A 16606-nucleotide genomic window follows, 5' to 3' on the forward strand; every position below is an offset into this window, starting at 1 on the left:
GTGCGTGCATGACTCCCCCCACCCCCAACACGTACTGCCTCCTCACTTACCAGGAAAAGGAAAGCTAAGGCCTCAGAGGCTTTCTGCCCCCTGGGGAGGGAGCATGGCTACCAGAGGGCAGAGGCTATGTTTTTGGACAAAAGATGGGGCTGTGTGGTGTGATGGTTAGGGTAGCCCCAGCCCCAGTGGCTTGAGCTGCTGGCAGGAACTAAATCTCCTTCTCCTGACCTCCAGGGGGTGCCATTCCTTCCTGGTCTTTCCCCCAGATCCCAACAAGTCCAACTGCATGTCTACACTCCTAGTACTTTGCCTCTGGGTTTACACAGCCACCATGAGTTATTTATTGGCAGTAGCAGGACATGCCTGTACACCCCCACTGGAGTGGGGGAGTGGAATGTGCCTCATGTGGGGGAGGGGGGCTGCTTTGGTTGAGTCTTGATCCCAGTGTGGACTTTGTGATTGAAAAGCCTCCCAGAGCAGATTAAAGCCAGGCCCTGATTGCTCTAAGGAAGGGCCAAGGAGTTTCATCCTACCTTCTTTCCTTCCCCTTATATCCCAGAAGAGACGGCTCCTTCCTAATCCTCCATTCCCTGTCCTCATTCTGAGGAACTTGAGCAGCTGCTTTGGGCCTGGTAGAACCATCTCTCCCTTTCCCCCTTAGCCAAAGGCCAGAGCTGAGGGACAGACAGGGAGCTGAACTGCAGCTGCTTCCGATGTGATAATGATGCCCCCTCCCCTGGCCCGCCCACTCTGACCAAGGTCTTTCATAACCCTGTGGGGAGCTGCTGTCACTCCTGTGGTTTGGGAAGTGGCTCCCTGGGCCTCTTGCTGGGAACTTGGGCTGGGCTCTTCCCAGGGCAGGAGGGCAGGAGGGCAGGAGGGCCCCGGGTTCTCTTTCCCCACTGACCCTGGAGAGGAGGTGGCAGAGCTGCCTGGATCTGGAAGAGGTTATTCGGGGCATGCAGATCATCTCCTGGGGAGGCCTGGGGGAGAGGGTGGGTGAGCTGGCACCTTCCCCCACCCTGCTCTCTGTCCGCCAAGTCTTCTGCTGACCCTGAGAGGAGTCTCTGGGCCCCATCTCCAGGGGAGGAGGGCAGCATGCAGGCTGCTGTGATTGGCTGGCCAGGAAGCCAGGGTACTGGGGCCCCCGACTGCTGCTTGTCGAGGAACAGGATTCCTCTTCCTGCCAAGTAGCTCTCCGAGATGGGAGTAGGAGGCCAGAGTTGGGAATCTGGGAGGCCCCACAGCTCTTTGTGATGAATCTGGTAGTTTTTGGCAAGTCTGAAGGTGGAGCTGGTTTCCAGGGCTGGCGACCAAGATGTTTCCAGAGGGGTTTGGGCTGGAAGGTAGAAGGGGACTTCCTTTTTGTGAAAAGACTGGGATGGTATGTGTGTCTTTGTGTGACGGGAGTTTTTCAGAACAGGCAAAATGTACTCTTACTCTTCCCCCACTCCCTCTGCCTGAGCTGGGGGTGGAGCGTGCAGATGGCTTCCTAGAAGGTCAGAGTTGGACGGGATCTCAGAGAACTCCAGTCAGTCCAAATCCTTGTGCAGCAGAGAAGGTTGAGGCCCAGAGGAGGAGGGAAGGGTCCTGCCTCAGCCTTGCACTGAAGCCAGTGAGGAGAACGTGGGTCTTCTAGCTAGCCCAGGTGGCCTTAAAGGCTAGGGATGTGGGGGAAGCTGCCAGCCACTGCAGCTCATCGCCCCCAAGGGTAGGTTCTCCACCACACGAGGGCTGAGAGTCTCAGGGGTTGCCCGGACACAGGATAAGGTGGCTGCCTTCCCTCATACAGGTCCCCATGCCTCCCCACAGGAAAAGGCCACTGCAAGTTGCCTTCCACATGTTTCCTTGGAGGCCAGCTGTTTTCTCTTCACTTTTGAGTTAGGAGTCTGGCCACTGGGACAAGCAGCGGGAGAATGCTAGCTTCTCTGCCCAGCTTCTGGCTGCAGGCCAGGCTGTTTTCTGTGGGGCTATGAGAGGCTTGGGGCTGCCTTGGGAGGATGACTCCTAGGCTGGGGCCAGGAGACGGACAGCTATGGCTGTGGGCCTGGAAGAGGTTGGGTGGGGTTGCCATTTCTGCCTCAGAAAGGGGTCAAACCCATGAGTTCCTTCCTGAGATAAAACAGTGAAGAAATCCTCATGTGTGCAACTCAGAAATGGGGCCAGGGCTGGGAACCCCAAAAGAGTGGAGTGAGGGGGGGCTCACAGCCTCCCTCTGGGACCTGGCAGTAGTACGTAGGCTGGGCAGGTGGGGATAGGGTTTCGTCCCTCACGGATCATCTGGACCCAGCCTGTTTGACGTGGCCGCCACTTCTCTTCCTGAGACTCAAATGGCACTAGGGTTTCCAGCCAAAGGGGTGGAGTAGGGTGCTATACCTCAGGACCCACCCCTGATGTCCCACCAAGGGGATGTGGGTTGGGTTGGGCAACCTCCTCTTTGAGGAACCTCAGGGGAGCTCAGTGGCTGTGTCACAAGGAGGCGTTGGCCTCATGCTCACTCTGGTTTCTTTAAGAGGTGTGGACTGGCCTGGGATGCAGTTAGGGGAGAGGCTAGTGGTGGTCTCCTCTTTCACAAATCCTTGGGATTATGGAGAATCTTCCTGCTTCACCCCAGAGGAGCCTCAAGTTCATGGTGATGCTGGTAGTATCTGCTGCTGTAGCCTTTTCTTCTAACCCTGGCTAGAGAAGTGCTCAGAGCCCTGCATGAAGTCAGGAGGAGGCCTGGATTATTGGCCCCCCAAAAGATAACCAAACAGGATTAAGAGAGAGAATTCATGTAAGGCATGTAGTCTGGCAACTAGTAAATGATCCATAGATGCTCAAAGCAGATGCCCCCAACTCTTCCCTGCCCTGGACTCCCCACTCTACAGTGCCAGTCCCTACATCCAGAAGCAGAACTGGGGGCTTGACCTTCAAGTTTGATGGGCTTCCTTCCCTGTGAGACTTCTCCTTTACTCCCTCCCCTCCCCTTCTTCAGCCACTGACCCCACCCTCTTCCCCCATCTCCAGGACTGGGAGGTGCTGGTCCTGGGGAAGCTCAAGTGGGACCTGGCTGCTGTGATTGCCCATGATTTCCTGGCCCTGATTCTGCACCGGCTCTCTCTGCCCCGTGACCGACAGGCCTTGGTCAAAAAGCATGCCCAGACCTTTTTGGCCCTCTGTGCTACAGGTAAGAGCCCTACACACATTTTTGCAATGTCAGGAAAATCAGAAGACTTGTTAGAGTGAGAGCTAACTTCTGGTTTATACTCCTCAAAATTTACTTGTGAAAATTTTATCCCCTCTGAGCAGAAAAGCAGCAGCACATAATCAGAGCTGGATGGGATCTTAGAGACCCCCAGGACGTAGATAGGGACACTGAGGGCTTAGAAGTGACTTGCCCAAGGTGATGAAGTTGGGAGCAGAACCCAGGTCTCTTGACCCTAGCTTTGTTTCCACATCAGGGAGACTCGTTCACTCCCCGGTCCCTGGCCAGGATCACTTACGGACCACCCTGGACCTGACCTTTGGAAGTTTGCTGTTCACCTCCATCCTCTCCAGGAGAGGCCCTTTCTTGCCTTCCTCTCGTCTCTCAGACTACTCACTGCTGGGGTTTCCCATATGCCCCTGCTCTGTTCATGCTGCCTTGCACTTTCTGAGGAATAGGAGGTCCCGGCAGGCTGTTATCCTTGGAAGTCCTCCTTGCCTCACAGTTCCCTCTCCCTCTTCCCAAGATTACACCTTTGCCATGTACCCGCCATCCATGATCGCCACGGGCAGCATTGGGGCTGCAGTGCAAGGCCTGGGCGCGTGCTCCACATCAGGGGACGAGCTCACGGAGCTGCTGGCTGGGATTACAGGCACTGAAGTGGTGAGTGCTGGGCAGCTGGGCAGCAGCCTATCAGTTCTTGAAGCAGTGCTATTCCCCAAGCCTCCAGCAGAGGGAGGTATCCATCCCTGCCTGGTCCTGACTCCTGGTTTCGCAGGCCCCACCCTTGGGGCTTCTGTGGCCTTTTATCTCCTGCCTTGGTCTGGAGAAGAGCTTGTCTTGGGTGGGTTGAAGGGCACTGTCCCTGGGTGCCCTTTTCTTGCCAAATGGTGTGCAGGAGTGGGGGTGGGGGGTTTGGTGTTAGACATGGGGCTGCTCTCACACCCTCTTGCCACATCCTCTTGCCAGTTTCTGAGAATTGAAGGCTAATTCCTGGGGCTGGGCTGTGGCCTAACCTCCCGACTTCCCTGTGTGCTGGGAGGTGTCCTTCCCCCTGCACCTGCTGCCAGATGCTATGGTGGGAGGGAAGTGGACCTTTACTTCCACCCAACAGTCCCTCCTCACTGTTCCTCTATGCTCCCAGGACTGCCTGCGGGCCTGTCAGGAGCAGATTGAAGCTGCGCTCAGGGAGAGCCTCAGGGAAGCTGCCCAGACTGCCCCCAGCCCAGCGCCCAAAGCCCCCAGGGGCTCCAGCAGCCAAGGGCCCAGCCAGACCAGCACTCCCACAGATGTCACAGCCATCCACCTGTAGCCCCGGAGAGGCCCCCTCGAGTGGCCACCGACAGCAGAGGAGGGGACACTGCCATCCCCCCTCCTGCCTGCAGAATGAACCACAGGCCACATCTGAAGCCCGAGGGGGCTCCTTCCTGTTCGCCCCTCACAAAGCTGAAGGGGTCTGGTCCTACCTATCCCTGCAGTGTGCACTAAAGTGCCTGGCCTGCCATGTTTGGGTGGCTCGTCAGGCTCCTCCTCCTCACGGTGTCTGACCAGCTCAGCTCCTTCCCTGATTCTAGCTGGGGGTGGGCCAGGCTGATCAGAGACGACGTTGAAGTAGGTAATATACTTGTACCAGCATTCCTTCTGGAGGCCCCCTTCTCTCTGGGGCTCTCATGTTCTCAACTGCCAAAATGCCCCAGTGCCTTGTGAAGGTGTTGCACCTTCTAGTTACTGCATTTGGATTGGGGTCTTTCTGAAGAAATTTCACATGTTCTGATAGACGGTGTGAGGGGAAATAGTCTAGACGGCTCCTCTCAACACACTTTGGAGGCCCTGCATAATCCGTGTTCACAGCTGCTCCTAGAGGGAGGGGCCCAGGCCTCTGTCAGGGGCAAGAACCAACCAATTCCTCCTTGCTTTGCTTTCCGCTCAGCTTCTCTTGTGTGATTGAGGGGGGTCAGTACTGAAGGAAGAGGTTGTTTTAATTTATTAATTGCTTTGAGTACAACTGTAAGAGGGTGTGGTGGGGCCCGTCTCCCCCACGAGTGGTGGTGACCCTGGTGGTTGCTGCATCCCTCCGCTGCTACTGGCTAGAGGATCTTTGTGGCCGAGGAGCTGCTACAGCCTGGGGTGGGGCCGTGCCCTCCTCTCCCTTTGGCTCTCTGCCCCCTCCTCCAGGGGGGGCATGAAGCAGGGATGACCTGGAGGTGACTGAGACCCCTGTCTGGAGAGGGAGGCAAGCCCTGTTGACACAGGTCTTTCCTAAGGCCACAAGGTCCAGGCTGGTGGCCCAGGACCATCATGCTACCTTAATAAAGATTCTGGAATAAAACTGGCTTCCGCTTCTTGGACTAGATGGTGGTGTGGGTAAAAGCCTATTTCTAGAGTGCATGAGGAAAAGAGGGCACAAATCAGTGGTCTCCAGCAGAGGTCATCAAGCCTTTCCTGTAAAGGGCCAGAGAGTAAATATGTTCAGCTTTGTGGGCCATATGGTCTCTGCCCCAGATATAGTCAGTTCTGCTTTATAAGGTGACGTATGCGTTCCTAAAAATCACTGCACCATGCAAAATTGCACAATAAAAACCACAGGGCTTATGGGAAAAATGGGGCTTGAGGCACAACACTCAAAAACGAGTGTCACATTTAAAAAAAAGAAATAAAAAGGAGAGCATAGTTTTTACACATTAAATGGTTAAGAAACACATAAATACAATAAATAAATATGGCCCTTGTGGACACAGAGGTCGGAAGGATGTGGAAGGCGAGCTAGATGTAACATCAGATATGGGTGTGGCTCCCAGCCCACAGGGTGAACTGAGGTAGTGCTACATGTTTGAGGTAGTGCAGGCTGTGTTTGGCTTGGTTCAGCTGGGTGCAGTTTTCTGCTTTCACCTAGTGTTTCTCAAGGACAAAACTGCACATAAACAAACGTGAAATTTGCTCTATGATCAAATTCTTTCCAAATATATTAATTGGGTTGGAACAAATCCACATTTTCAAAAGCAAATACAAGGGTTACAGCAGGATTGTATCCTACTCTGCTGTTGCAGGGTGGAAAGCAGCCACAGAAAACATGTAAATAGATGGTTGTGGCTGTGTCCAAACAAAATTTTATTTATGGACACTGGAATTTGAATTTCAGGTAATTTTCACCTATCACAAAATACTGTTCTTTTAATTTTTTCCAAAGCATTTAAAAATGTAAAAATCATTCTTAGCTCATGGGCCATAAGAAAAAGAGCATATGACCGTAATTTGCCAACCCCTGGTCTAAAGCTCTCATTAGCAAGGAAGTTAGAAAGGGAACCTGTCTGGCGGTGCCCCCACCCCGGTCTAATCCCTAGGCCCGACCTTATTCTCTGACCTTTCTTGCCTCTATCTCCACTTTCCTCTAGAGGCTTCTCCTGTGGCTCTTCCATCCACAGCTGAGATAAGACCATCTTTGGAACAACCTTCTGGTTGCTGGCATTCTCCCAAAGTAGCCTGTGTCAGGGGAAGGCAGAGGATGTGTCCCCTAGGGGCTAACAGGGTGGTCCAGCCTAGAGAAACAAACTCAGAGAATAAGGGCGGGGGGAGTCTTGTGTAAACTGGGCAAGGATCCACTCCTAGGGAGGAACAGGGAGGAGTCCCCACCTTCAGCTAAAGAGGGAAGACAAAGATCTCCACTGATCACATCAAAACACAGAAGTTCAATAAATACCTGCCTTTGTTTTTATCCATATCCCAGTGACTGGACACAACAGCCTGAGAGAAAGTACTTATTCCAAGCCTCAGCCGGGGAGTAGGAATGCTGGGGTGTGGAATCTTAAGTCAGGTCCCAGAACTGAGCAGGAATGAAGGCCTAGAATCGAAGAGGGAGCCAGCCAGACCTTCAGTCCTCCTTGTCAAGTACCAGGGAGTCAGATGCCCGTGACCTCTTGCTGCCCTGATTTGGGTCTTCAGCTGTAAAGGCTCAGTGTCACCTTTAGTCACCAACAAGGATCCTAGTGTCCTCCCAACGCCCCTTGGACCAGGACGAGTGACTGTTTCCTCACTCCACGGTGATGGGAACATCTTCCACATCTCGGGGGACTGCACTCTGAAGCTCACGCCTGATCTCGGGGGACAGCTGTGGATGAGGCTGCAGCCGGAGCAGTTCCAGGAGGGCCTCCTTCTGATCTGTGGCCAGGTCTGCCTTGTAGCGCTGGACCAGAGTCAGAAGGCACTGATGCCAGAGCACAGGCAGCTCGCGATTCTCAGTCCGGAACCCCAGGAAGTGGAAGACCAGGGCATCCAGCACCCGGTAGGGCAGCGCGTACTTCTTATCCAGCAGCAGTCGCAGGAAGATACTGTTGGCACCGCTGTATTCCATCTCTGCGATTTTCAGCATGGCCGCGCTGGTGGGAAAGGGGTGGGGTCAGTAGTGGGGAAATGCTGGGGGAAATGGGTCTACTGCTCCCTCCCTGCGCATTTTCCCTCTTCTCCTCCTCCTCTGCTGGCCCTTACACTGTGGAATTCCCAAGGGGGCCATCTCAGGCATTCTCACCTACCCAGTTTTTATCATACTCCCTCGATGCCAGTTACCATCTCTATGCTGATTCATCCTGAATCCCGACCTGTGGCTCAGCCTGCTTGTCTCAGTATCCGACTAGAATTATGTCTCAGCTTCTCAAGATCTCCACGCCTAATCTATTCCTCACGTTCCCTGTTCATTCACTCAACGATTTACTGAGCACCTACCATGTGCCAGGCACTGGGATCTTGTTCTTGTGGAATTTACCATTTAGTAGAGTAACGATACACCCACTGGCTTCAACAAGCCACAGACCCGGGGCTAGTCTTCGCTCTTTCCCCACTCTGTCCCCCACAACTCCCCAGGTCCCGGCGGTTCTACTATCTGGATATCCACTGGCAGCTGTCGTCCACTTCTACCAACTCTACCTGGAGTGCAGCACAGGGATGGAGCATTTGGTGATGATGCTACCCACGATGATGGCTTCCCGGAGGGTACAGGTGCCTGACTCGCACAGTGGGATCAGGATCCCTGGGGAGGGTCAGAGAGGCAGTCACTTTGAGCCCAGAGTGAGCGAAAGGAGGCACAGCAGGAAGCCCCCCACAGCTACCCCCGAGACAGCCATCACCCAAGCCAGGCTTGCTGCTGTCCCTGCAGGAGCTCCAGCCCCTCCCTTTCTGAACTGCCTCCTGGGCTCCCACCTTTAAACCAGGCTCCAGGCTTGAACAGGGCCTTCTTGAGTGCCATGTAGAGGTGGAAGTTGAGTCGTTTGTACTCAGCGATGTCATCTCGTACCCGGGGGAGGAGGACAAGGTTGTAGAAGCGCTGGGCCATCCGTTCCTTCAGGTTAGAGGCAAAAATCCTAGTTTTGCAGGGAGGGGAAGGGGAAGAGATGCCAGGTCACCTGATAGTCAGTAGCTGGCCCTTTAAACATCACTGTAGATGGTGCATGCAAGAGATTTGAGGGGTCCATGGGAGTGAGCTGTGTGCACGCACGACCCAAGTCACATTAGAGAGAGAACAGGAGGGGCTACAAGGTGTATCCAAGCAGGGTGAAGGGTGTCTGTCTTTGGCAGAGCCAGAGCTCTCCACAGCTGATGGCTACTCAGCTCTCCACCTTACTGTCCTCAGCAGGGATCCTCTCTACCCTGCTGTCACGAGGGACCTGGGTACGCCTGGGGAGCCACAGACCTCTGAGGCCGCTCGGACACACCAGGGTTATACCCCAGTAGTTATAAGCTCTCCCCTAGAAACTCATCACAGAAGACTGTCAACAGGGTCTTGGTCCCGAAACATGACACAGGAAAAGCTGGGAAAATGATGATAGAAAGAAACACAAAAGAGAGCTCTGAGGCAAAGCTAAAATGCAATGGCAAAGGCAGGGACAGCCTGCAGGCCCCGCACTCGGCCCTCACCTGCAGACTGAGAGTACCCTAACCCCCATCCATGCTACCTCGTGGCTTGGTACATGGCAGCTGCAGTCCAGGCCTCCGGCTCTGTGACGTAGAGGATTTGCTCCCAGTTGGAGAGCGCAGGGATGATCTTAAATGCCTTAGGCAGTTTCCCACTGCGGTACTTAGATAACACCTGGGGATGAGGGAGTAAAATCACCATTGTCGTTAACAGACATACTGCTTGCCACATGCCAGTGCTGGTACTTGTCATATTAACTCACTTAATCCTCAGAATGACCCTATAAGGAGCTATCAGGATCCTCATTTCCCAGATGGGGAAACAGAGACCAGAGAATTAAGTAACTTACCCAAGGCTGCCAAATCACTCTGGAAGAGCAGGAATCTAAAACTCATTCGCTTGGACTCTTAAGTCTGATCTCTGCCACTAGGCCTTATTTGTCTGAGAGATGTGGGCACCCAAAGCCCCTGTGAGAGCCCACAGCCTACTGCATCATGGCTCTCCTCTCAGCTCTTACCTCCCGGACCCCCCTGTAGACTTCCAGGACCCGGGGGTCCAGCTGGGGCATCGGGAAGCCTGACACCTCTGACATGACCGTCTCGACTTCTGTCTGCTTCTCCGTCAGCTTCTCCATGATGATGTCAGCCAGGGTGCGCCTGAGAGTAGGGGAGGTGTAGAGGGAGGGGAGGGAAGAGGGCGGGAGTGCCGTGGTCACAGTCCAGGAAGCTCCACACTCCCCGCAGAGTGCCTGTGAGCTCCAATAAACCTGTGATCTTGCTGGGGTGTGCGGCCTCAGGCCCCCTCTGAGCCCACCCACCACAGAATCGCTGCAGAGCGCAAAGGGCTTGCAAGTCATTCAACTTAGACAAAGCTGGCAGTCATGCAGAGGTTAAGAACCTGGCCTCTGAAGTCAGTCTGCCTAGGTTCGAGTCCTAGCTCTCCCACTCCCTGCATGACCCTGGGCATGCTTTGCCTCTCCATGCCTCAGTTTCTTCACCTGTGAAACAGGGATGATAACAGTACCGACCTCATAAAGTTAACGTAAGCATTAAATGAGTTAATGCACACCTGTTACTTGGAACTATTAGTACGCAGCATATGCGTAATAAGTGTTGCCTATTACAAATACATCCATCATATGCTGGCAATATGCTGAGGACTCTCCAATTACAAAATCCTGGTCTGACCTCTCTAGAGAGCCAGACACATCTCAGTTATACACCAAGATTTCAAGTAGCTGGGATCATCAGGGAGAGACGATGGCACAAACTTCCCCTATTTTAATTTATAGAAATATGTCTAAGATTAATATTTTTCTCAGCTTCCTTAAGCAGAGTGTATCAACCATAATCTTATCATGATGATTCCGAATTATCATTACATTGGGCTTTGGTATAATAATGGTGTCTTCAGAGGCTGCTAAAGTATATTTAAAATGGCCCCTGTTTTCTGAGGGCCTTCTCAATGCCAGGCACTGAGTGCAGGGCTTTCCAGAGGTTACCTCAAATAGTCTGTGCAACAGCTATGCAAGGGATTATCAGTCCCCTTATTCAGATATGGAACTGATACTCAGAGAGGTTAATAACTCACCCAAGGTCGCACAGCTCTCAAATGGGGGGACGAGTCCAACCCTGGTCTTTCAGGTCCTTTACGGTACACTATCATGTGCCCCCAAACTAAATGGCCTCTGACTGCTGAGTTCATGTGGGTCTAGCCTGCTTTCTGAAGATGCCGGCTGTCACTTCTCAAGATTGTCAGGAGTCTCTGTTTCTAGCAGCTTCACTGCTCTATTTACTGCAAGCTGGAAAACCATTCTGCCAAGCCTGTCAGAATGCTCCATCAAAACGGAATTATATGGCGCAGAGTGAGAACGTGGGAGGCTCTCCGGTGGGGAAAGAGCACGAGTCCAAGTACACACACTGTGACGTCTATCTCAGCTGCTGGGCATCAGTGTGGGAAAGGGGCTCATTTCTTCATTCCGTGCTCTCACATAAGCTACCACAAAACTTATCATTCAGCTTCCCTGTCTTTTCACAGTATTATTAGCAATGAGAGATGCATTAACCCGTTAACCTTGGTTCTGAAGAACCAAGAACAATGTCATGTTAATATCACAGGGTCAGAATGAACTGGCTGAGGGCCCTCATCCTAGACTCCCCTCCCCTGGGCCAAAATCCGTGGGCTCGAGAGTTTGACATAGGAGCTTAAATACCTGCATGTTTAGGAGCTAGCATTTATTATAGATGGGAATAAATTAGCTGTTCTAACTGAGGGGTGATTTTCCCCCAGGGAACATTTGGCAATGTCTGGAGACATTTTTGGTTGTCACAAATGAGGGGAAGATCACTATTGGCATCTAGAGGGTAGAGGTCAGGGCTGCTGCTAAACACCTACAATACACAGGACAGTCTCCACAACAAACAATTCACCAGCCCAAAATGCCAACAGTGCTGAGGCTGGAAAACCCTGGAGAAATGAAGCATAGGGTATGAAAGAGATTTGGCCAAAGAAACTGGGCTTACACTAAGAAAACTGAGCATACTCAGACTAAATGCAATGGGACAGATCTCCCCAGAGACATGAAAAGGCCCTGTAGCTGTTTCCCCAGGTAATCCAGGCAGTTCTAGAACAGGTGGATAGAGGGGGAGGAGGTATTTTGAGTCTGGGTCATTCTTACTCAGAAAGATCCTATGAGGAGGGGCCAATTTTATCAAGGTGGTCCCCCACAACTACCAATGCTCAGCTGCTTCCCAAAGGCAGGGAATCAAAACTCTGCCATGGCAGATGATTCCCTGCGGGAAGTTGCTACCAGGACCCGCTATCCCAAATCTCAGGCCGTGCCAGCCCTACCTGGCAGGAGGGTTCTTGTTCATGAATATCTCCATGGCACGCTCGTCCTGAGGGTCCACGACCACCTCTGCATGGTGGCCTGCCCCTGTCATCGTAGCAGCCTTCTCCAGGGTGGGCCACTCCTCGTCCTCATCATCTGACCCATCCTGTGGCATGCCTGGACCTAGAAGGGGGAGGAGATTAAATGGATGAGCAAGGCAAGCAGTGGGTGAGGGATTTAGAGGTCAATTTAATTTTAATCATCACGTATGGTACAGGCCTCACAAGTGCTCGTAATAGATACAGATGTGTACGGTGAAAGAAATGATGCACACGCTATCTCCCTGTCCCCAGGGACTTACAATCTCGCTTGAGAAACAAAATGCACACATATGAACCAAAGAGATAGTGATGCCAATAAATAATAGTTAACGCTCTATAACTCAGTTATGTAGCAGGAACTGTTCTAAACACTGTACATAACCCTCATAACCCCAAGAAGTAGGTACTATTTTTAGATCCAGTTTCAGATGGGGATGCTGAAGTATAGAAAAGTTAAGTAATTTGCCTAAGGCAGGTCGTCTGGGTCCAGACTGTGCATTTCTCACCTTTATTGTACACACATGGTAGGGCCTGATTTTATGCCAAAACGAGTGGTAGAGACAGAATATACCACAGGCACTTAGAAGATGATGATGCAGAGAATGGTTAGCCTCTGGATAGGCAGTACGGGAACTGGAGGAGTGTGTTCCGGATCTGGGTAACAACACGGGCAAAAGTGCTTGGTTACAAGAGTGTCTCTTAAGCAGTAGCAAGAAATAAGGCTAGATGGGTAAAGTGAAGCCAGACTGTGGAGTTCAGACTGGAAGGCTACAGCTGGCTGGGCATCTGGAAAGGGATGCGATAATCCAAGCGGGGAGATGAAATGCTACATATGAACAGGTCATTAAGAATAGAGACAGTGGGGCCGGCCCAGTGGCCTAGCAGTTAAGTGGTCTGCTACTGGCGGCCTGGGTTCGGATCCTGGGCGCGCACCGACGCACTGCTTCTCTGGCCATGCTGAGGCCACGTCCCACATACAGCAACTAGAAGGATATGCAACTATGACATACAACTATCTACTGGGGCTTTGGGGGAAAAAAAGGAAGAGGATTGGCAATAGATGTTAGCTCAGAGCCAGTCTTCCTCAGCAAAAAGAGGAGGATTAGCACGGATGTTAGCTCAGGGCTGATCTTCCCCACAAAAAAAAAATAAATAAATAATAGAGGCAGTGGAGCCGGCCCGGTGGCATAGCGGTTAGGTTCGCATGCTCTGCTTCGGTGGCCTGGGGTTCGCAGGTTCGGATCCTGGGCGTGGACTGACGCACCGCTCATTGGGCCATGCTGTGGTGGCGTCCCACATAAAGTAGAGGAAGACGGGCACGTATGTTAGCCCAGGGCCAATCTTCCTCAGCAAAAAGAGGAGGATTGGCAACGGATGTTAGCTCAGGACTAATCTTCCTCACAAAAAGACAAAACAAAACAAAACAGAGGCAGTGTGTGATAAAACCAAAATGAGTGCGGGGAGTGGTGCCAGAGGTTTTCTCTCTACTTACTAACAACTCCCAAATCTGTACTTGTCGGTGGATCTCCCTTCCTTGCAGACTCTAACTCCAGCTGCCTCCTGTACAGCCACTCTTTTTTTTTTTTTTTTTCCTGTAACAACCTTTATTCCTCTTCCTCCATAGAATTCACAAAAGGGTCATCTTATCTTTTCAACAATTTATGTTGGCTCATTATGGGAAGTACACTTGCATCTGTACAGCCACTGTTGATGGCCCACAGGCATTTCAAACTTCACCTGTCACCAACCAAACTCATTCTCTTTCCCTCCTAGGTCTACACTACTCACTGTGTTCCACATGTGGAACACTGGCACCACCATCTACCCAATGTTAAGGCAGAACCTGGGAAGCAGGCCTGCCTCGTCCCCTGACCTCACCCCCAACACTCAATCAATTACCAAGTCCTATTCGATTCTACCTCATAGAATATCTCCCAGATCCTTCACAGCTCTGTCTAAGCAGAGCAGCATCATCTCTTGCCTGGATTAATTCAACAATCCCCTACCTGGTCTCCATATACTCCAATAGTTTCTCACTGTCTTTAGAATGGCTTTAAATCCTGAGCACAGCCTCCAAGTCTTTTGTGGATTTGGCTCCTACCTACCTCACCATCATTCATTAATCCATTCATTTAGCAAACACTGAGTGCCTACTATATGTGAAGCACTGTTCTGGGTGCTGAACATATATTAGCGAACAAGAGAAACAAAACTTTTTACCCTCACAGAGCTTACATTCTAATGGGGGAGACAGATGAATAAATATGATATATATTAGGTTAAAAGAAGACACGTGCTATGAAAAAAGAAAACAGGGCAGAGTAGAGACATTCGGGAGTGTGGAGACAGGGGTGGGATGTTGCCATTTTTAATGGAGTGGCCTCTCTGAGAAGGTGAAGAACTAAGGGAGTAAGCCTACAGGCGTATGAGGACAGAAGGAACAACCACGGCCCTAACTCGCCATGTTTAAGAAAGAATGAAGCCTATATGGGTGGAGTGAAGAGAACAACAGGGGCAGATCACACAGGTCTTTGTAGACGGCTGTAATCTTCTAGCTGTTGAGCTGTGAGTGGACTATAGGGGGTATGGGATACTAAATTAGGGGGCTACTGCAATCATCCAGGCGAGACATTGCAGTGGCTTGAACAGGATGGTGTTCCAAGGTGGTGAGAAGTGGTCTGATTCCGGATATATTTTGAAGGTAGAGTCAACAGGATTCCCTAACAGATCAGATATGGACCAAGAAAGAGAGGAGCCCAGGGGTTCTGTCTTGAGCAAAAGGAAGGATATCATGCTATTGACTGAGATGAGGAAGACAGTGAGAGAAGCAGGTTTGGCGAGAAGGTCAGGATTTCTGTTTTGGACACGTTAAAATCGGGATGCTTATTAGACTTCAAATGGGAGATGCCAAATAGGCAGCTGAAATATACGAGTCTGTGCTTCATGGAAGAAAGCAGGACTAGAATACAAAGTTGGGAGAAGTCACCAAATAGATGGTGTTTAAACCATGAAACTGATGACAGCACCAGAGAAGTGACGAGAAGAGGTGCAAGGACTGAACTCTGCAGCTCTTGAATGATAAGAGGCTGGGGACAAAAGAGGAGCCAGAAAAGACTATTGAGAAGTGAAGAAGTAGTGAAACAGGAATGCACTGTCTTAGAAGTCAAGTAAAGATACTGCAGCCAGGAGGCAGGTGTTCAATTGTGTCAAATGCTGCTCTCCGGACAAATGAAAGATGAGATCTGAGAAATGGATTAAGCAACTCGGAGGGCAACACTCACCCTAATAAAAAAATACTGACCACCTTTTAATTAATCTCTCTCCTCTTTAGCCCCTACACAATATTGTTCTTTCTGCTCAGAACACTCTGCACTGGTTTTTCAGGTCTCAGCACAAAGGTCATGCAATCTGGGAAGCCCGACCCCCAAGGTTAATGCTATTGTTATCTGAGAAACTATACTTTCTTTATCGTTGAGATTATTATTATTATTAGAATAGTATTAATGTAATATTATTATAATAATATATTACAATTATTATTTTAATTGTCTCTCTCTTGGGCTAGACTTTAATATCCTGAAATCAGGCACAAGTCTATCTTGTTTACTTCTTTACCCAAACCATCTAAACTAGCACAGTGCGAAGCACGTAGTAGACATCCCATAAGTAATTAGAGAACAAATGGATAAATGCTAGGAAAACTTAGTAGCGTGAGCAATCGCTTCCTGTTGGCATAACTTCGGGGGTGCCTAGAAAGGAGTGCCTAAAACTATGAGTGGGCGTGGAGGGTTCTGACCACCCTAAATTCGCTCCAGGGCTGGGTCTCCCATTCCATTACCTTTGCAAGGTGGTAATATAAACCACGCTCCTTTTATTTTTTATTGCAAGTTATTCCCGTGGCGGACATCTTTCAGCCGTCCACTCCAATTAACCGCGCTCTTCCTCGCACCCAGCCCCCGCCACTCACCCAGCCGCGTGGTGCGCTCCCGCGGCACCGAGGGCCGGTTCCCGGTCCCATGCTCGGCCTCCAGCTCCTCCTGCTGCTGCCGCGCTTGCTCCAAAATCCGTCGGGTCAGCCGGGGCCCCACATACTCTTCCTCCTCTTCTCCGGTTCCACGGCCCCGCCGCTTTTCCCGGGCCCCTGCCCGCACCGCGTCCCCAGCCAGGATCTGCTCGGCCAGGGGCGCATGTTTTTCCTGAACCCCGGCCCCGCGGGCCGCCTTGAATTTGGGCATTTTTCTCGAAAACCTCGCCGGGAAGGTTCACACGTGGGGACGGGAAAAAGCCCTGATTGCGCTTGCGCAGTGAACCCCGCGCCCAACAGGCGAGACGGCGATCACAGCGTTCCCTAGCGTTCGGAGGCCGGGAGTGCCATCAGCGACGCCCCACCCCCTAAAAGAGCTCACTGGTCCTGGAGCAGGACTCCTGAATAAACTCATTGCCTTTAACGTTGGCTTCTCTAAGTGGTGGCAGGCCGAGCCACGCTTTCCTAGCTTCATGGATCTAGGCCCGGCCACATGAGAATTTCTCCCGCGGCAAGCCTGGGCCAGGGTCGGACAGTGACGTCACTGCATGCGTCACCGAGG

General features: G+C 51.5%; 2 protein-coding genes across 5 annotated transcripts in view; one reads left to right on the forward strand and one right to left on the reverse strand.

The window, feature by feature from the left end:
* Positions 1-5519, forward strand: part of CCND3 (cyclin D3) — an 80992-nt gene extending 75473 nt beyond the window's left edge. For all 4 annotated transcript variants that reach the window (XM_058554402.1, XM_058554403.1, XM_058554401.1 and 1 more), the window contains 3 exons: positions 3010-3169; positions 3714-3850; positions 4332-5519. In XM_058554402.1, coding sequence (XP_058410385.1) covers positions 3010-3169; positions 3714-3850; positions 4332-4499 — 465 coding nt within the window. In that variant the 3' untranslated portion in view covers positions 4500-5519. The remainder of the gene's footprint in view (positions 1-3009; positions 3170-3713; positions 3851-4331) is intronic.
* A 1353-nt stretch (positions 5520-6872) lies between these two features.
* BYSL (bystin like) lies at positions 6873-16544 on the reverse strand. Its single transcript, XM_058554396.1, has 7 exons — positions 15988-16544; positions 11940-12102; positions 9607-9745; positions 9130-9263; positions 8378-8538; positions 8105-8207; positions 6873-7560 (listed from the first exon to the last, which is right to left on the reverse strand). The coding sequence occupies exons 1-7, from the start codon at positions 16253-16255 to the stop codon at positions 7215-7217; spliced, it is 1314 nt and encodes a 437-aa protein (XP_058410379.1). The 5' UTR covers positions 16256-16544; the 3' UTR covers positions 6873-7214.
* Positions 16545-16606: the final 62 nt, after the last annotated feature.

Source organism: Diceros bicornis, chromosome 14, assembly GCF_020826845.1.
Source record: "Diceros bicornis minor isolate mBicDic1 chromosome 14, mDicBic1.mat.cur, whole genome shotgun sequence".
Taxonomy (NCBI): Eukaryota; Metazoa; Chordata; class Mammalia; order Perissodactyla; family Rhinocerotidae; genus Diceros; species Diceros bicornis.

Bases quoted from the DNA above. Each gene is read 5' to 3' on its own strand.
- BYSL (XM_058554396.1), bottom strand. From the start codon at position 16,255: ATGCCCAAATTCAAGGCGGCCCGCGGGGCCGGGGTTCAGGAAAAACAT. The intron at 8,539-9,129 runs GTAGCATGGATG...CTGCAAAACTAG, and splicing joins GCCATGTACCAAGCCACGAG to GATTTTTGCCTCTAACCTGA. The intron at 7,561-8,104 runs GTAGAGTTGGTA...CTTTCCCACCAG, and splicing joins ATCCCTGTGCTGCACTCCAG to CGCGGCCATGCTGAAAATCG.